Source organism: Myxocyprinus asiaticus, chromosome 6 (assembly GCF_019703515.2).
Source record: "Myxocyprinus asiaticus isolate MX2 ecotype Aquarium Trade chromosome 6, UBuf_Myxa_2, whole genome shotgun sequence".
In the NCBI taxonomy this organism is placed as follows: Eukaryota; Metazoa; Chordata; class Actinopteri; order Cypriniformes; family Catostomidae; genus Myxocyprinus; species Myxocyprinus asiaticus.
The window spans coordinates 39,098,340-39,113,873 of record NC_059349.1 but is presented as its reverse complement, the minus strand read 5'-3'; the positions used below and the strand labels follow the sequence as shown (position 1 = coordinate 39,113,873).

The 15,534-nt window shown below is 39.8% G+C and overlaps 1 protein-coding gene across 1 annotated transcript; it reads right to left on the bottom strand.

Annotated features, from left to right (window-relative positions):
* Nucleotides 1-2,226: 2,226 nt before the first annotated feature.
* On the bottom strand, nt 2,227-15,323 carry LOC127442349 (DDB1- and CUL4-associated factor 8-like). Its single transcript, XM_051700303.1, has 13 exons — nt 15,063-15,323; nt 14,214-14,283; nt 14,006-14,092; nt 12,418-13,043; nt 11,003-11,143; nt 10,738-10,832; nt 9,253-9,363; nt 9,022-9,152; nt 7,828-7,935; nt 5,969-6,099; nt 5,759-5,878; nt 4,487-4,603; nt 2,227-4,060 (listed from the first exon to the last, which is right to left on the bottom strand). Exons 2-13 carry the CDS (start codon nt 14,248-14,250, stop codon nt 3,950-3,952), a joined length of 1,815 nt encoding a protein of 604 aa, XP_051556263.1. The 5' UTR covers nt 14,251-14,283; nt 15,063-15,323; the 3' UTR covers nt 2,227-3,949.
* Between the last annotated feature and the right edge of the window lie 211 nt (nt 15,324-15,534).

Sequence of the window (15,534 nt, the reverse complement as noted above, 5' to 3'; positions counted from 1 at the left end):
TGACCAAAACGCTGAAGCTCCAAACTGCACATAAAGGCAGCATAAAAGCAAAACATATGACTCCAGTGGTTTAATCCATGTCTTCTGAAGCGATCTAATCCGTTTTAAGTGTGCGACCAGATCAAAATATAACTCCTTATTCACTATAAATCATGACATCAGCAGTCTCCTTGACGATCATGATGTCAAGCTCGACTACATTTCTTAGCGCTCTGCACATGCGTCAAGTGACGTTGTGGTCTGTTCTTACCCAAAATCCATTAGATCGCTAGAGTCATGCAGATTATTCCTTTTATTCTGCATTTAAGTGCTTTTTGCTGCTTAAAATGTTGGTCACCATTTGGACCTACAGAGCTGAGATATTCTTCTAAAAATCTTCATCTGTGTTCTGCAGAAGAAAGTCACACATCTGAGATGGCATGAAGGTAAATGATGAGAAAAGTTTCATTTTTAGGTGAACTAACCTTTAAAGGTTATTGTAGTGCTGTTCAACCGGGTGAAAATTTAGTTTCATTTAATTTAATTTGGAGGTTCTGTCTAAATAATAGTGTTCATCTAGAACTACGAAATATAGTTTAAGAAAGTTTCACAGTTGTCTAATTCCTATCATCGTCATGGGCCAGGGAGAATGCTGAAACAATTATTCAAAATCACCATACAAAATAAGGACCTAAATATATGGATACAGTTACCCCAACCAGTCCAGTATGAGAACAAACTGCACCAGTGCTTACTAATAAACTGCATCACTGTATATGACATAAGTTGCACAAATGGTAGAAAAAAAAAATAAAAAAATAAAAATCTGTTACCACCCATACAACTTCTTCAATACCTACAGTGCTGTGAAAAAGTATTGGAAGTGTGGCGAGGTGAAAACCTCTGCTAACCCAGAAGAACATTAAGGCTCATCTGAATTTTGCCAAAACACACCTTAATGATCCTCAAACCTTTTGGGAAAATGTTCTGTGGACTGAGGCGTCAAAATTGGAACTGTCTGGAAGACAGGAGTCCCGTTACATCTGGCGTAAATCAAACACAGAATTCCACAAAAAGAACATCTTACCAATGGTCAAGCATGGTGGTGGTAGTGTGATGGTGTAGGGACTTGCAATAAATGAGGGAAACATGACTTCTGCTCTCTACCAGAAAATCCTAAAAGAGAATGCCCAGTCATCAGTCTGCAAGCTGAAGCTCAAGTGCAACTGGATTATGCAGCAATTCCACCTCTGAATGGCTCAAAAGAAGCTAAATTAATGTTTTGGAGTGGCCTAGTCAAAGTCCTGACTTGAACCCAACTGAGATGCTGTGGCAGGACCTTAAACGGGCAGTTCATGCTCGAAAACCCTCCAATGTGTCTGAACTAAAGCAGCTCTGCAAAAGAAGAGTGGGCCAAAATTCCACCACAGCATCGTGAAAGACTGATCTCCAGTCATCGGAAGCGTTTGGTTGCAGTTGCTGCTGCTAAAGGTGGCACAACCTGTTATTAAGTTGAAGGGGGCAGTTAGTTTTTCATATGGGTTAAATAGGTGTTGGATAGCTTTTTTGCTTCAATAAAAAAAAAAAAAAAAATTTGATAACTGTATTTTGAGTTTACTCAAGTTGCCTTTGTTTTAAGTTATATCTCATTTGAAGATCTAAAACAATTTAGTATGAAAAATACACAAAAACAGAATCAGGAAGGGGGCAAATACTTTTCCACATCACTGTATAATTATATATAAACATTGAGAACATATTGTATGATGGTAATTAGTCACATGGAGCGTATAACTTTCCCCTGTATTCCAATGAAGGTATAAATAATACGGCAACTGATCAGAAAAACAGAACAGATTTTTCTCTTTTTTTTTACTGCACATTGTACATGTTTTCAACTGAACTGAAAGAACACAATGTTAGGCAGCAATGGGATAGCTCAATAATCAAATCCCTAAAAAAAGAAAGAAAAAGAAAATAATATATGCCAGTGATAGGATAGACATTTTGATCATCAGACAAGTGAGAATGAGAAAATGAACAAATTGAAAATTAATGCTTGTAACTTCAGTGACAATTAGGGCTGTAATCCAGAAAAAAAAGGGAAAAAATACATATCCAATATTTTCCATTCATTTTAAAATTATTTTTGTCTTTATACAATATAAACCTCTGCATTACTACCAATTAAATTTAGACACCTTTTCAAATAGTAATGATTGAAGATGATTTTTACAGGTTTTATAATATATATATATATATATATATATATTTGTATATATATTAAGTCATTTAAGTTAATCTCATACAAAAAGAGAAAAGTTTAGACTTTATTCCCCTCACAAAAGAAGAAGGGGGAAAAAAGGGGGCAAAGTAACTCAAGCTTCTCACAACTGACCCATCCTTTGAAATAAATGATTCTTTCCTACATGCAAGTCACAACAGGTCACAGTCCATCCTTGTTTGCTCTTAACTAACTGCGAATCCAAATACTGACAATAGCCATTATTTTTTATTAAAAAAATGGGTTTCAGGGGCTTAACCTTCCTCAAACAAACATGAAGCACCCTGCAACATTGGACCCTACCCAGACAGTTAGGCAAAGATCTTCAGCATGTGCATTCAAACAGAAGACAGAGGAAGAGACGTGGATTCAACAAATCACTGGCTCTGAGCATATCATTGTCTTTGCTCTCAATGTCTTTGGGACAGGGCTGAGAAGATAATGGCAGTCCATAGAGTTACATTTTTTGACAGAATCCCTTTTGGAATTTCTTCAGGATCTCCAAGTATTTCCACCCAAGTGCAAATCCAGAACCAAAAGAGCTGGTGTCAAATCTTTATATTCAATTTTAAGTCCATTATAAGCTTGGGAAACTGCAGGACAAAAAATAAACACGTTTAATCCATTAAGTATAGCATGCCCCCCTAAGCGCACACTCGTCTTAGAGATTCAAAACTCAAAGCAGATCCCTGATTAAAGTGCACTCAGTAGCATGGGAGAGAGGAACGCAGCAAAAAAGACTTTTGGGAGCGTTAGAACCAGACAAATCAATCTGGTTCATCTTCTGTGTCTTCAGTCAGAGCTGGGAAAGCACGATTGAATTCAAGGTTTGCTGTGCCCAGTGTCAGCAAACACACACACAGGAGAAGAGAAAGAAGACAGGACCAGAGCAGAGGGCCGGATGGCCTATGAGAGTCTATCAGTGTAATAAAAATGCATAAGATTGCAGCCCAAAAATAAATCTATGCTGTAGCTCTCTCTTACTTGGAGACAAATGCAGTTCAGATGACTAGAGAAATCTGATGAGATGAGTAAAGGATGGTGCTGGTTTTTAGAATAAGTAATACTCATCATCAGCCCAGTAATCTGACTCGCTTCGAGCTTCCGTACCGTCATGTCATGCTCCAACCACATGTCACTGTGAAAGACAAACTTCAAGTGGGACTGTATATAAGAGCACAGAGAAGACTAAAGATGTCAAATACTGTTCCAAATCTGTACCTTGCATCTGCTTCTAAAATTTGTGGTTTCATATTTTTTGTTTTGTTGTTAAACTAAGGCAGCAACAGTAGAGGGCGAAATTTCTGGAACATCTGCTGTGGTCTTCAATGTAACAAGTTGTAAAAGTGGAAATGAAATGTGTTTGTGTCTGTGGTAGCATTAAATCAGTGATTATTTGTGTGTGTGGTTGCAAATATATGATCGGATATCAAAAATATGAATTTCATTATAATTTCTTCCCCCAATGATATTATTTGTGTGTGTGTAGCACAAAGCCAGATACTGACAGTTTAGACAACAATAGTTTCCCTCTCCCTCACACTGTGTGCGTATATAAAGCCGTGTTTGTGTTTGTTGCTGGCCTTTCAGTGTCTATTGTGAATCAGTGTGTTACTAGTATGTATGTGCTTAAATATATGGCAAAAATTGTGTGTGTGTGTGTGTGTGTGTGTGTGTGTATGTGGCTCAGGAGGACATGCACTGGACATGGTCTGGCCCTCCATCTTCTTCGTCAGAGGAATCTGGCGAGCTCCAGGATTCGTCTGTGTCGCCCTCTCCACCTTCCCCGCGCCGGGCCTGTAAGGGGCAAATAATTATTTATAATGGTGCACATTTTTTTTACATTTCTGTAGAGATCAGATCATACATAGAGAATAAGTTGTTATTGTTTTTTTGTAATGTAAACAGGCAGATTTTAGAAAGTGTTATGAGGTTATTCTTTTTTGGTTTTCCATTCCAGTTTGTCAAAAGCATCAGACTAAGCTTTGGTTTAGTGTAAAACTTTTCGATTTGAGAGATTAGTATATTTTGTAGCAGTATGTTTCTTTGTAAGAACTGTGTAGGTTACGCTACGGTCTCTATATAATCTATGGCAATGCAACTTCAATTCACTGAAATAGATTGTTAATTGAAAAAAAAAATAATTGGCATTTAATATAAACTATTGTATGTAATAAAAAGAAAATATTTAAAAACATGCTACTACTACTGTATATGACTCACTCGCTGAGGTCTTCGGTTTCTCATGTGTCTCATCAGGAACCAGAGGAGCTGTGTGTCATACTGGTCACCATGACGAACACTGTCTTCATCACGCTCTCGCTTGTTCTTCTTCATTACCTGAGCAATCATGATGACATGCGAAAGTTTTATGTACACTTGCTATTTACGAAAATAATTATTAGCAATATATAAGAGCAGCTCACCAAACAAATATATAGTTTAAAATGTTTTAGTGGTCTGGGTGGGGGGCCTGGGTAGCTCAGTGGTAAAGACACTGGCTACCACCCCTGGAGTTTGCTAGTTCGCTAGTTTGAATCCCAGGGTGTGCTGAGTGACTCCAGCCAGGTCTCCTAAGCAACCAAATTGGCCCGGTTGCTAGGGAGGGTAGAGTCACATGGGGTAACCTCCTCGTGGTCGCTATAATGTGGTTCGTTCTCGGTGGGACGCGTGGTGAGTTGAGCGTGGTTGCTGCGGTGGATGGCGTGAAGCCTCCACATGCGCTATGTCTCCGTGGCAACACGCTCAACAAGCCACGTGATAAGATGCGTGGGTTGACGGTCTCAGACTCGGAGGCAACTGGGATTCGTCCTCCGCCACCTGGACTGAGGCGAATCACTACGTGACCACGAGGACTTAAAAAGCACATTGGGCATTCCAAATTTGGAGAAAAGGGAAAAAATAAAAAAATAAAAATTGTGGTCTGGGTTAAACATTGTACACTGTGTACTAATCAGGTGTGATGCAACAAGCTATTTGTCAACACAATGGCATATTAACAGCCAATCAGAACATAACTGATGTGTATTATACAGGCATGTGCATCAAGATTTTGGACCAATCAGATTTAACAATGGGCGGGGCTACACCGCAGAAATAGAAAAGTGATCAACAAAATATCTTGTTTTGAAAAAAATATGACTATATTTCCTTTCATAAGGTGTTGGAAAGCCAGTTATCAGATTATTCATGACAATCTGAAAACTGATATAATAGGAGAACCCAGTTGATTAGTCATTAAGCATGAAATGTCTGAAAAAAATAGAGAAATATGCATGCTATACATCCAGTATATGAATCTGTCCTCATATTAAGACGTTCTGAGGTTAATGCTATTTGGTGATGTGACCTTTTATGTAAGATATCCATGAACTATCATTATAAAAAACTGTCAAGAGTCAGCAGAGACAGAAATATGAACATTAAATGCCATGTGATGTACCGACTACTGTAAAAATACATAAATAAAATAATCCCCAGTGAGATCGTTTGTACCTCTTTAAGTCCCTTCAGTGCTGTGGGATTCTCAGCGGTCGGGGCCCACAGTTTCACATCATGATCCAGACCACTGGTGGCCAAACCTGGGAGATGAGGATGAGGCTCTAGGCAGTTCACCTGAACAGAGTTGTAGATGTGATACACATCAATTTGTAAACTGCTATGTTTCAACCCCTGCACAGTTTTGGAGATGTAACAGTGACTTACCACTCCTCCCTTGTCTCCCTCCATAAACTGTACCACGCGGGCAGAGTTCTTGTCCCATAGGTAGATATGTCCACAGTCACTGCCACTGACAACAAACTCACTGCAAGGCCCATAGAAGTTAACTCCTTTCACTGGTGGAGCAATTTCCAATAGTAGAGGGGGAGAGAACGAGAGTGAGAGTAGGGAGATGGTTATAGGAATGTTTTCCCAAAACTGAAATTTATGTCATCATTTACTCACCCTCATGTTGTTCCAAACCTGCATGACTCTCTTTCTTTAGTGGAACATAAAACGAGATGTTATGCAGAAAAAACTTCAGTCACCATCACTTTCATTATATGGAAAAATAGACTGTCATTCTGCCAAACATCTTTTCTAGTTATACAGGTTTGAAACAACATTAGAGTGAATAAATGCTGAAAGAATTTTACTATTTTGGTGAACTATCCCGTAAGATTTCAGATTCAAGTTAAGCTCAATTGACAGCATTTGTGGCATACTACTGATTACCACAAAAATCAATCTGGACTTTAAAAAGTGCACTCAGTGATTCCTGAGAAACACTGTTGATATTCGAACTCAACTGCCAAAATAAACACACCCCTTCCTTCAGTGCTCCTTTGGAAGCTCTGCCCCACAAATTCATGCACGCAAGATGGTTTTACGCACATCAGCTCCAGACACTCACAACTCTCCTGCTACTGAATCTAACATCACAACAACAGCATATATGGGTTCTGTGAAACATAGCTAAATTTATGTTACCCACCTATCAAGAAGAAAGAGAGCAACTTCTACATCCGTCTTCAAGCCTTTTACCTCTCGGTCTCTCCGCTGCTGAAAAGCCTCGCCAATGTTGACGCGGCTCCTAAACCTCGAGTTATCATAATCCTTTTTTATTTTATATTTATCTGACCTTTTTCTCTTGGTCTGTTTCTCAGCCATTTGTCCTCCTTGGAGTTTAGAAAGTTCACATCTGCCAGATTTACCGTCGCTCTTCTAATGAATTTCCCTCTCGCTCTGCCCCCACCCCCCATCCTGTGCACGCAAAAGAACCACCCCCTGTTGCTGATTGGCTGGAGCAGTGTTGTGTGGATCGGTCTGATCCACTTTGTTTTTGTACCATTTACAGAGCCAGGGCTGTGTACAAATAATAGATTTTTTTTCAGCCCATCCACAGAACGGACAGCTAGCAAACTGTGAGGAGATATTTGCAGAATTTGACCAAAAAAAAAAAAGAAAAGGGTACTGGATCAGAATTACTGAGTGCACATTTATTAAAAAAAAAAAAAAAAAAAGGCAAAAATCTGGGTTCCGGGTTCCAGTAAGGCACTTACAATGGAATTATTTTGGGCCAATCCGTAAACATTAAAATACTCACAGTTTCAAAAGTATAGCCATAACACAAACAATATGCATTTTAACATGATTTTAGTGTGATAAAAATCACTTACAACCTTTTCTGTGTAAAGTTATAGCCAGTTTCACAACTTTGGTGCATGAAAATATAATGTCAACAAACCCTAAAATGACTGTAAAAATTATGATTCAAACAACAGTACAAGTCAGATTTTTTTTTTTTTTTTTTTTGTGGTAATCAACATAATGCCACAAATGCTGTTGATTGAGCTTAACCCAGAATATTCCTTTAAAGACTATAACCTGTATGCAAAATATTTTTACTGACACTTCATATATGCCACACATACTGCAATAATAATGGAAAAATAATGACTAAACATTGTTAAAGATCTCTTTAGCTGGTCTTTGCAATAAAAAAATAAACTGCAGTACACTGTCTCTGTTCATGCGAGCTAACTGTCTCATTTTGTATACCTGTGGATTTGAGATGTGTGTACCTGTAGCATTGTTGCGGTGACCCTTGTATCTCCTGCGGTAATCTGCTCCATCACTGTGGCTGGAGTCAAAAAGGTAAATGTCCTCATCATTGTAACTTGTCAGCAGCTCTGAAAGACAGTTAAACTATGACTTGAGATGGAAACTCAGAGGTTTAATAAGTTGTACTGTCATGACAGTCAAGCTGAATGAATTTTTAGATCACCAGGTTTCTGCAAAATGAGTGTATACAAACAAGTATACAAGCAGAATTTTCAAGTAAGGTTGACATTTATATGGACTTTTATCACATCAAAAATGATTAAACTCGTCGGATGTGCACAAATCATGTAAGTGACATTTCGCATTCGAAATGGGGAATTTCACCAAAAGGTGAGTAGTTTGCATCCCTGCATGACACATATCAAATATTGCTAGAACAAGTAACAGGTAATTTTTTTTCTATCAAACAATGCAAACCATACAAGTCCCCATTTAAGCCTTGCATTACCGTGCGTTTTTGGTGATTGGATCGCTATCGGACAGCACTTGATCACATTAAATGACAGGTATAAACGCACCCAAGACGCACAGTGATTGAATCGTGATAGAATCACTGAAACCACACTCTGAGGTAGTCAGGGATGATTTCCCAAGAATTTTTCCATTGGAATACACTTGCAATATCTCATTTCTCTCAACAAAACCCCACCTGCTCACATCTCATTCCAGTTTTCTAATCACTGTGGCTCATGGTGACACTTACGTGAAACCAGGCCTCCCTTGTGCATTTTAGATAAGAAGCATTTTTCGCCCTTACAAAGCGCAGAAAGCGAGATGAATATTTTTAAATTTGCTTCGGCAACCCAAAATTTAGCTTTGGCAGCCACCAAAAGATTTTAAATGAAGAAAAAACCCTGACCATCAAAGTGAAGGAAAACATTTGAATTATCCATCAATGTTTTTAAAATTCGCTAAAAGACAGAATTTTCAGTTACCACAACCTCTGATGTTATAATATGCAAGTAGCGTTTTTCATTTTGCGTGGGTAACTTTGATCGGATCTCTATATGATCACAATGGGGATGCATTTGACTGCAAGGTGTAAATGTAATACAGCTTAATAATATCCAGATCCGGATAAGAAACACATGTTAATGCAAGGTGTAAAAGGGGCCTAAGAGTCACAATCTTAGACTACATTAAATGTGTGTTACCTGTGCCATCATGGCTGTATACTAAACAGGTAATATTAGTTTTGGACTCGCTGGACACCAAGTGAGAGGGACAAAACTTCTTCAGCACGCCATTATTATCGTTTTCATTGATCTTTCTCTGGTCATAGATCCTAACACATATAAAGGCAAGAAGAGAGAGGGACAGTGAATGATGCAGGCTGACAGTGTGATGATTAAACTTCAGAATGTCAGTGAATGCATTTGTCTCACCTGACATATTGGTCTCTCCCACCCACAGCAAAGTGGTGTGTGTTGGCTGGGTTCACAAAGATGGTGTACAGCCCCACCTTTTTTTCGCCTTCCTTCACCACCACCAGTTTGCTGAGAGATTAAAAATATAATTTTTTTCTATACAACTATAAATATACACTCACTGAGCACTTTATTACGAATACTATGGTCCTAATAAAGTGCCCGAGGTGGTCTTCTGCTGTTATAGCCTATCCACCTTGAGGTTCGAAGTGTTGTGCATTCCGAGATGCTATTCTGCTCACTACAATTGTACAGAGTGATTATCAGAGTTACCGTAGCCTTTCTGTCAGCTCGAATCAATCTGGCCATTCCCTGTTGAAAATCCCAGCAGATCAGCAGTTTCAGAAATACTCAAACCAGCCCTTCTGGCACTAACAATCATGCCACGGTGGAAATCACTGAGATCACATTTTTTCTGTCATTCCGATGGTTGATGTGAACATTAACTGTAGCTCCTGACCCATATCTGCATGATTTCATGCATTGCACTACTGCCAAACGATTGGCTGATTAGATAATCGCATGAATAAGTAGATATACAGGTGTACCTAATAAAGTGCTCAGTGAGTATATACCCATACGGTATATATACACTTTGACATTCTTCTTACAATAACTTTTTCAAAGTGTGGCAGCAGTGTTGTATAAAATCATGTATATATGGGTCAGGAGCTTCAGTTAATTTCACATCAACCATCAGAATGGGGAACAAATTGTATCTCAGTGATTTCGACCATGGAATGATTGTTGGTGCCAGATGGGCTGGTTTGAGTATTTCTGTAACTGCTGATCTCCTGGGATTTTCACACACAACAGTCTCTAGAATTTACTCAGAATGGTGCCAAAAACAAAAAACATCCATTGAGCGGCAGTTCTGTGGATAGAAATGCCTTGTTGATGAGAGAGGTCAACGGAGAATGGCCAGACTAGTTCAAGCTGACAGAAAGGCTACAGCAACTCAAATAACCACTCTGTACAATTGTAGTGAGCTCAATAGCATCTCAGAATGCACAACATGTCAAACCTAGAGTCGGATGGGCTACAACAGCAGAAGACCACGTTGGGCACTTTATTAGGACCATAGTGTTCCAAATAAACTGCTCAGTGAGTGTATAATGTTGTGACTAACTGTGACAGTTTTATAACCATTATAAGCATAATTTAAAACAATCAATTAGCACTCAGTTAGTTGTTGCTCATACTGGGAGGAAAAAAAGCCTTGTATATTGGAAGTGTGAAAACTACAGCTGTTGAGTAAGCCATTTAAGCCAAGAGACCTGTGACAAAGCTTCCACTGACTCATCTAGCTGCTGACACAATTCTTTCTAGGTTATCTAATCCCTGCCAATGTTAACTTGTGTCACTCTACTGAAGTGCTGCTATTCTCTTCCTCTGGCAATCTTGGGGATGTTTGTGACACTTGTGACACAGCTTTCCACTTACGTGGCAGGTCTGTCTAAACGCAGGTCAATGCCGAACACCACTGCGTCTTCACCAGCAGAAAGGAAAGAGCAGGGAGAGTCTGGTTCAAGCGCAAGCTAAGACAGCAAGAAACACATCATGCATTCACGAGACTTTTTAATTATGATCTCTTGATACATACCTTATAAAAAAGGAATCTGTTGCCATAAACCAACAAAACTGATATTCAAGATAAATCTGTTCCATGCTCACATATTTATGTTCACAATTTAAAACAGAATCATACCTTATGTGCTGCACCTTTGTGCTGGGCCACTCTTTTGGTGTTTTTGCAACGTTGTGTGGCAGAAAGCTCAGCCACTCTGATCTGTCCATCACGGGCACACATGGCTAATGTGGAGTCACCACTGTGTGGGAGGAACTTTGCCTGGGGAAAGATAAAAGAGTGAAGAGAATGCACCAATCTAAAATTTTAACCTTTTAGTTACACAAAGTTTAAGATTTAAAAGCTTCTACTGAACATTTGAAACTAAAATGTCAAAAGAGATTAACTAGATCGATTTATTTCAGTAGTGTTCAACACAAAAAAGAAGGTTTCTGTCCAACAATATATTACCGTACATAATTATAGGACTGTGCCATTACAATCACATATTGCGATTATATTTCTCACAATACTGCATCAATCCTTTAGATCCTAGAATCAATATTTACTTGTGTGTGTATTCATATAATTTCCAACAGTTTAACTGAAGAAGCAGATTCTCTTAAATATGCAATCTCTGAAACTGGCATTTCTCAGTGCAGTTAGTGCCCTGCCCTACTGGACAAAAGTGAAGCAGTTCACTCTCTTGCGCATGTTTGGGATAATTTAATTCTCAATACAATTAAGATATCATAATGCATAGCAATGTTTTAAATCTTGAGGTAGTTGAAAATACTCAGCGCTGCCTAATTAATCACGTATAAGATGCAACAAAATGCACTGTCAATAAACACTGCTAAACTGGATTTACTACTCTAAATGAATGGAAATGTGTCAAAAATGTCAAACTACCCAAAGCCTAAGAGACATAGATGATTGCTGGGCATGCTTTTCTGGCTTGTTTGGATTTCAGTTTCATAAACCCAAAATGCCCCCTTCAACCACACCAAAAGCAGAGCTTAAAGCCCAAAGTATACTTTGTTTTGACGCTTAGTGTCTGCATACAGTCGAATGCGAGCCTGTCAAAGTATACTTAATTTGACTGTGCGCATACACAGGTGGTTGGCGCATGCATGCTACGCCTGCTATGAGATAATGGACTATTTCTCCTCAGGAGTTTAGACACATCTTGATATTCCTTCAGGCTCGATTTATACAAATGCAGATATCTCCTGACCTCCTCACACACGAGATCTTGACACGCACATCTAATGTAGTTGTGATTTTTACCCTTGCCGCGTGATGTTTACCGGTGATTACATCTTCTTCTAGTGCTTCGTGACAGCAACGACTCAAATGTGAATGTTACCACCTTGTGGACCCACTAATTCTGCACGTTCAAAGACACGAGATTTGAAAAATCGGGCTGTGCACGTTCAATGCTCGAGAACTCTGCTGATAGCGAAATTTGCATCCCGCATCCTATGAGTGTCCGCGTCTGACCGAAGAATACTTTGGGCTTAAGACTGAGGCAATCATGAGCTGAGCTTCCTCACCTGAAAGACATTGCTCTTATGGCCACTGTCAAACTCTAGCTCTGCCCTTCTGCGAGCCCAATCCCAGATCACCACACGGAGGTCGTCACTGGCGGAAGCCAGACGGGTGCCAGAAGGGTTAAAGTGGAGGGTGTTCACGCAGCCCGTGTGTCTCTCCAGGCGCCCCTGCAGTTCCAGCCTCTGCACAAGACCCCGCGCCCCACACACACCCTTTACAAACTGGCGCGAGTCACGGCCAATCTCTCGGGCACGCAGCGAGGGGACCGCACGCCACGAAGGGCGACTCATGTCACACAGGTCTGCTCCCAGCCACGCCTCCATGGTTTGCTCATCTTCTCCCTCTACCTCCTCTTCCTCTTCTTCATCGTCCGAACTGGAAGAGTGGCGTGTGGCTCCCCCGCTGGGTCGGTTCCTCTTCCTGGTGGATCTACTTCCTTCATCTTTTCCCCTCTCTCTCTGCCCTCCTCCTTCACTCTCTCTCTCTCCGTCTTCTGTTAAAGAGAACAATCCACTACCATCCATGCTGTCGGTGTCCTCATCTTCTCCAGGCCCTTGCTTCTGTTCAGAGTCTTCCATTGGCCTGTCCTGACCACCCTCACCTCCCTCTGGCGCTGAACTCAGATTTGCTGTCAAGAGAAAATTTGAACAATTGGTGGAGCACTGTTTATTTACATATACCTGAGTCAATGTGAATCACATTATCTACATTATATGTATATGATATGCAAAGCAGTCTGCCACTCATTATCATAAAATAAACATTATGTACACTATGCTGCTTATTAATAAGGCTACTTACAAAGTAAAAAAAAAAAAAATTGACATTTTAAATGATTTTATTTAAATGACATTAAATTAGCCGCAGAGTGATACAAGAGACAGCTATGTAGGAAATCGGTTGCCTGTGACAACAGTATATAACATGGTTTGGATTGATGCTGGAGTAAATAAAAAACATGGGATCCGAGGAAGACTTCGCTATTTTATTCAGTTGCTTTATTTCCAGATATTCCAGTTTTGTTGCTGTGTTTGTTTCCTTAACTTTCTATCGCAACCTGCAGTGGAACTGTGCTGCAACAGTGGGGTTTTCCTCTTACGTCAAACTCCGGGACTCCCCCGATGTACCAGCGCATATATGCGGACATGAGGGACAGTCGATATTTAACATTGGTTAGTTTAAATGGTTATAGTGCTTTTCCATTGTACTCCCAGAAATGTTGAATTCTTTCCACTGTGTTGACTTGTTGTTGGGTTCCATTCTATGACGTTTGTTCTCCGGTCTGTTCACGCACATGCACACTCTTTGAAAACCTGTAAGAATGTCTATTATGTGTTTACGTGGCCACATAAACGGCGTTCTCCAGGAGAACCCTTGGTATGTTAAACCGCTTTCTCTTAATCCCTAAAACAGCATGAAGAAATCAGCGTTCTCTTTTACATGACGTTTCAGAACACAGCTTTCTGCAAAAACCCTGGAATAAACCGTTTTCTTAAGTGCATGTAAACATAGTGTCTGTTACCATTCCAATCATTACAACAACAATTCACTGAACTATCACATGTGAAAGGATTCTCTATTTGGGTCTACCTGACTCTTTGCTGGAATGGACCTCTGGTGCTGCAGATGCATCTGCCTCCCCTCTTCCTTCTCCGGGTTCTGGATTATCAGAACCACCTGGTAAAATAAGACCCAGAATAGATAGCAAACATAATGGAAAAGCAGCTAGTACTTAATACAGGGGAAATTAAGACAACAATGTGCAAATAATAAAACAAAAAGCAATTTGCTATCTCACCATTTGGGACACTGACTTTACCATCTGTATCGCTCATTCTGTCAGATGGTATCCTCTAACAGAAGAGACCCTGGAGAAACAAAATGGAAGAGAGTTTATATTATCAGTGGATGTTCAATATGTTACACACATAGTTATTTTCTATCTTAAAGACATATTTTTCACTGGCATCCAAGGCATAACATTTTTTCAAGTCGTTTAATCGAAATGCATGCATTCAGTTTTATCAACACCAATTAAGATCTGCAACAATACTGTCATTTTGACACATTTCAAATTTGCTGACCTCCCAAACTGACCTAACCAGTGAGCTGACAAGATACCAGACATCTGCTAAAGATGGCAAAAATAAGTCGATTAATAGCTGGCACGATTGCCCTAATCGCAATACCACCTATGGCATTACCTTGTACAGTAACAACTGCAAAGGACCTCTAGATAGCAACTTGGAACTGTTTGTGCATCGGTGGCAATACAACATAACAACTTGGCAGTGCGCAGTAAACTGGCTGCGACTAGCTAGTGTGCTAACTAATCTTAGCATTGCTTTTGTGGCATTACCCTGGTCAAAAATAGAAAAGCTGCTGGCTAGTTTTGCAAGCTCACACGGCTCAGTAGCTTGCCAAGCAAGTTGTGACTCTTCAGTGCGAACAAAGAGAAAGATATTCCTAAGATTGTAAGGTCGTTCCAACAAGTAAATCTAAAGTAAAATAGTTGAATGTGTCATGTTTAAGAAACATGCGCTTATTGTGTCAAATATTGCTGTGTTATGAGTCCTGTCGCAACCTGTCAACATGTAAACATTGGCCGTGGTGAGAAAATGGAGAGCTAACTAGCGAGCAATGTTACCTCAACTGTAGGCCCAAAGTGTCAGCACTTGTTAATCCTCTGCTCAGATTTTCCCTTCTTTCACCTGAGAGTCACACGCACACCACATCAGTGAGAAGTGCCCTCAACTCCCTCACTGGCGATCCAAAACCTCCCGCAGTTTAAAGTCACGTTTGTGGCTGTGCCCGCAGTGTTTATGTTTTGACTGATCTGCTTCGTTAGCACTTCTGTTTTTTTCCTTTCTCTTTCCTTTTTTCTCTGTTTCTTTTTCCGGCAAAGACGATTGTTCTCCGGAAGTGGGTCTGGGTTCACCAACAAAGTGGCTCTTTATTACAGCGGACCAGAGACAAGACAATGTTAAGGCTAAAAATACACCCCTACAAAGCCAATGGGACTTTTGATCTTAATACTAATGATGAACATGCAATACATGCGACGGATTTATATATTTACAATAGTAATTATAATAAGAAATATATATAACAAATATATA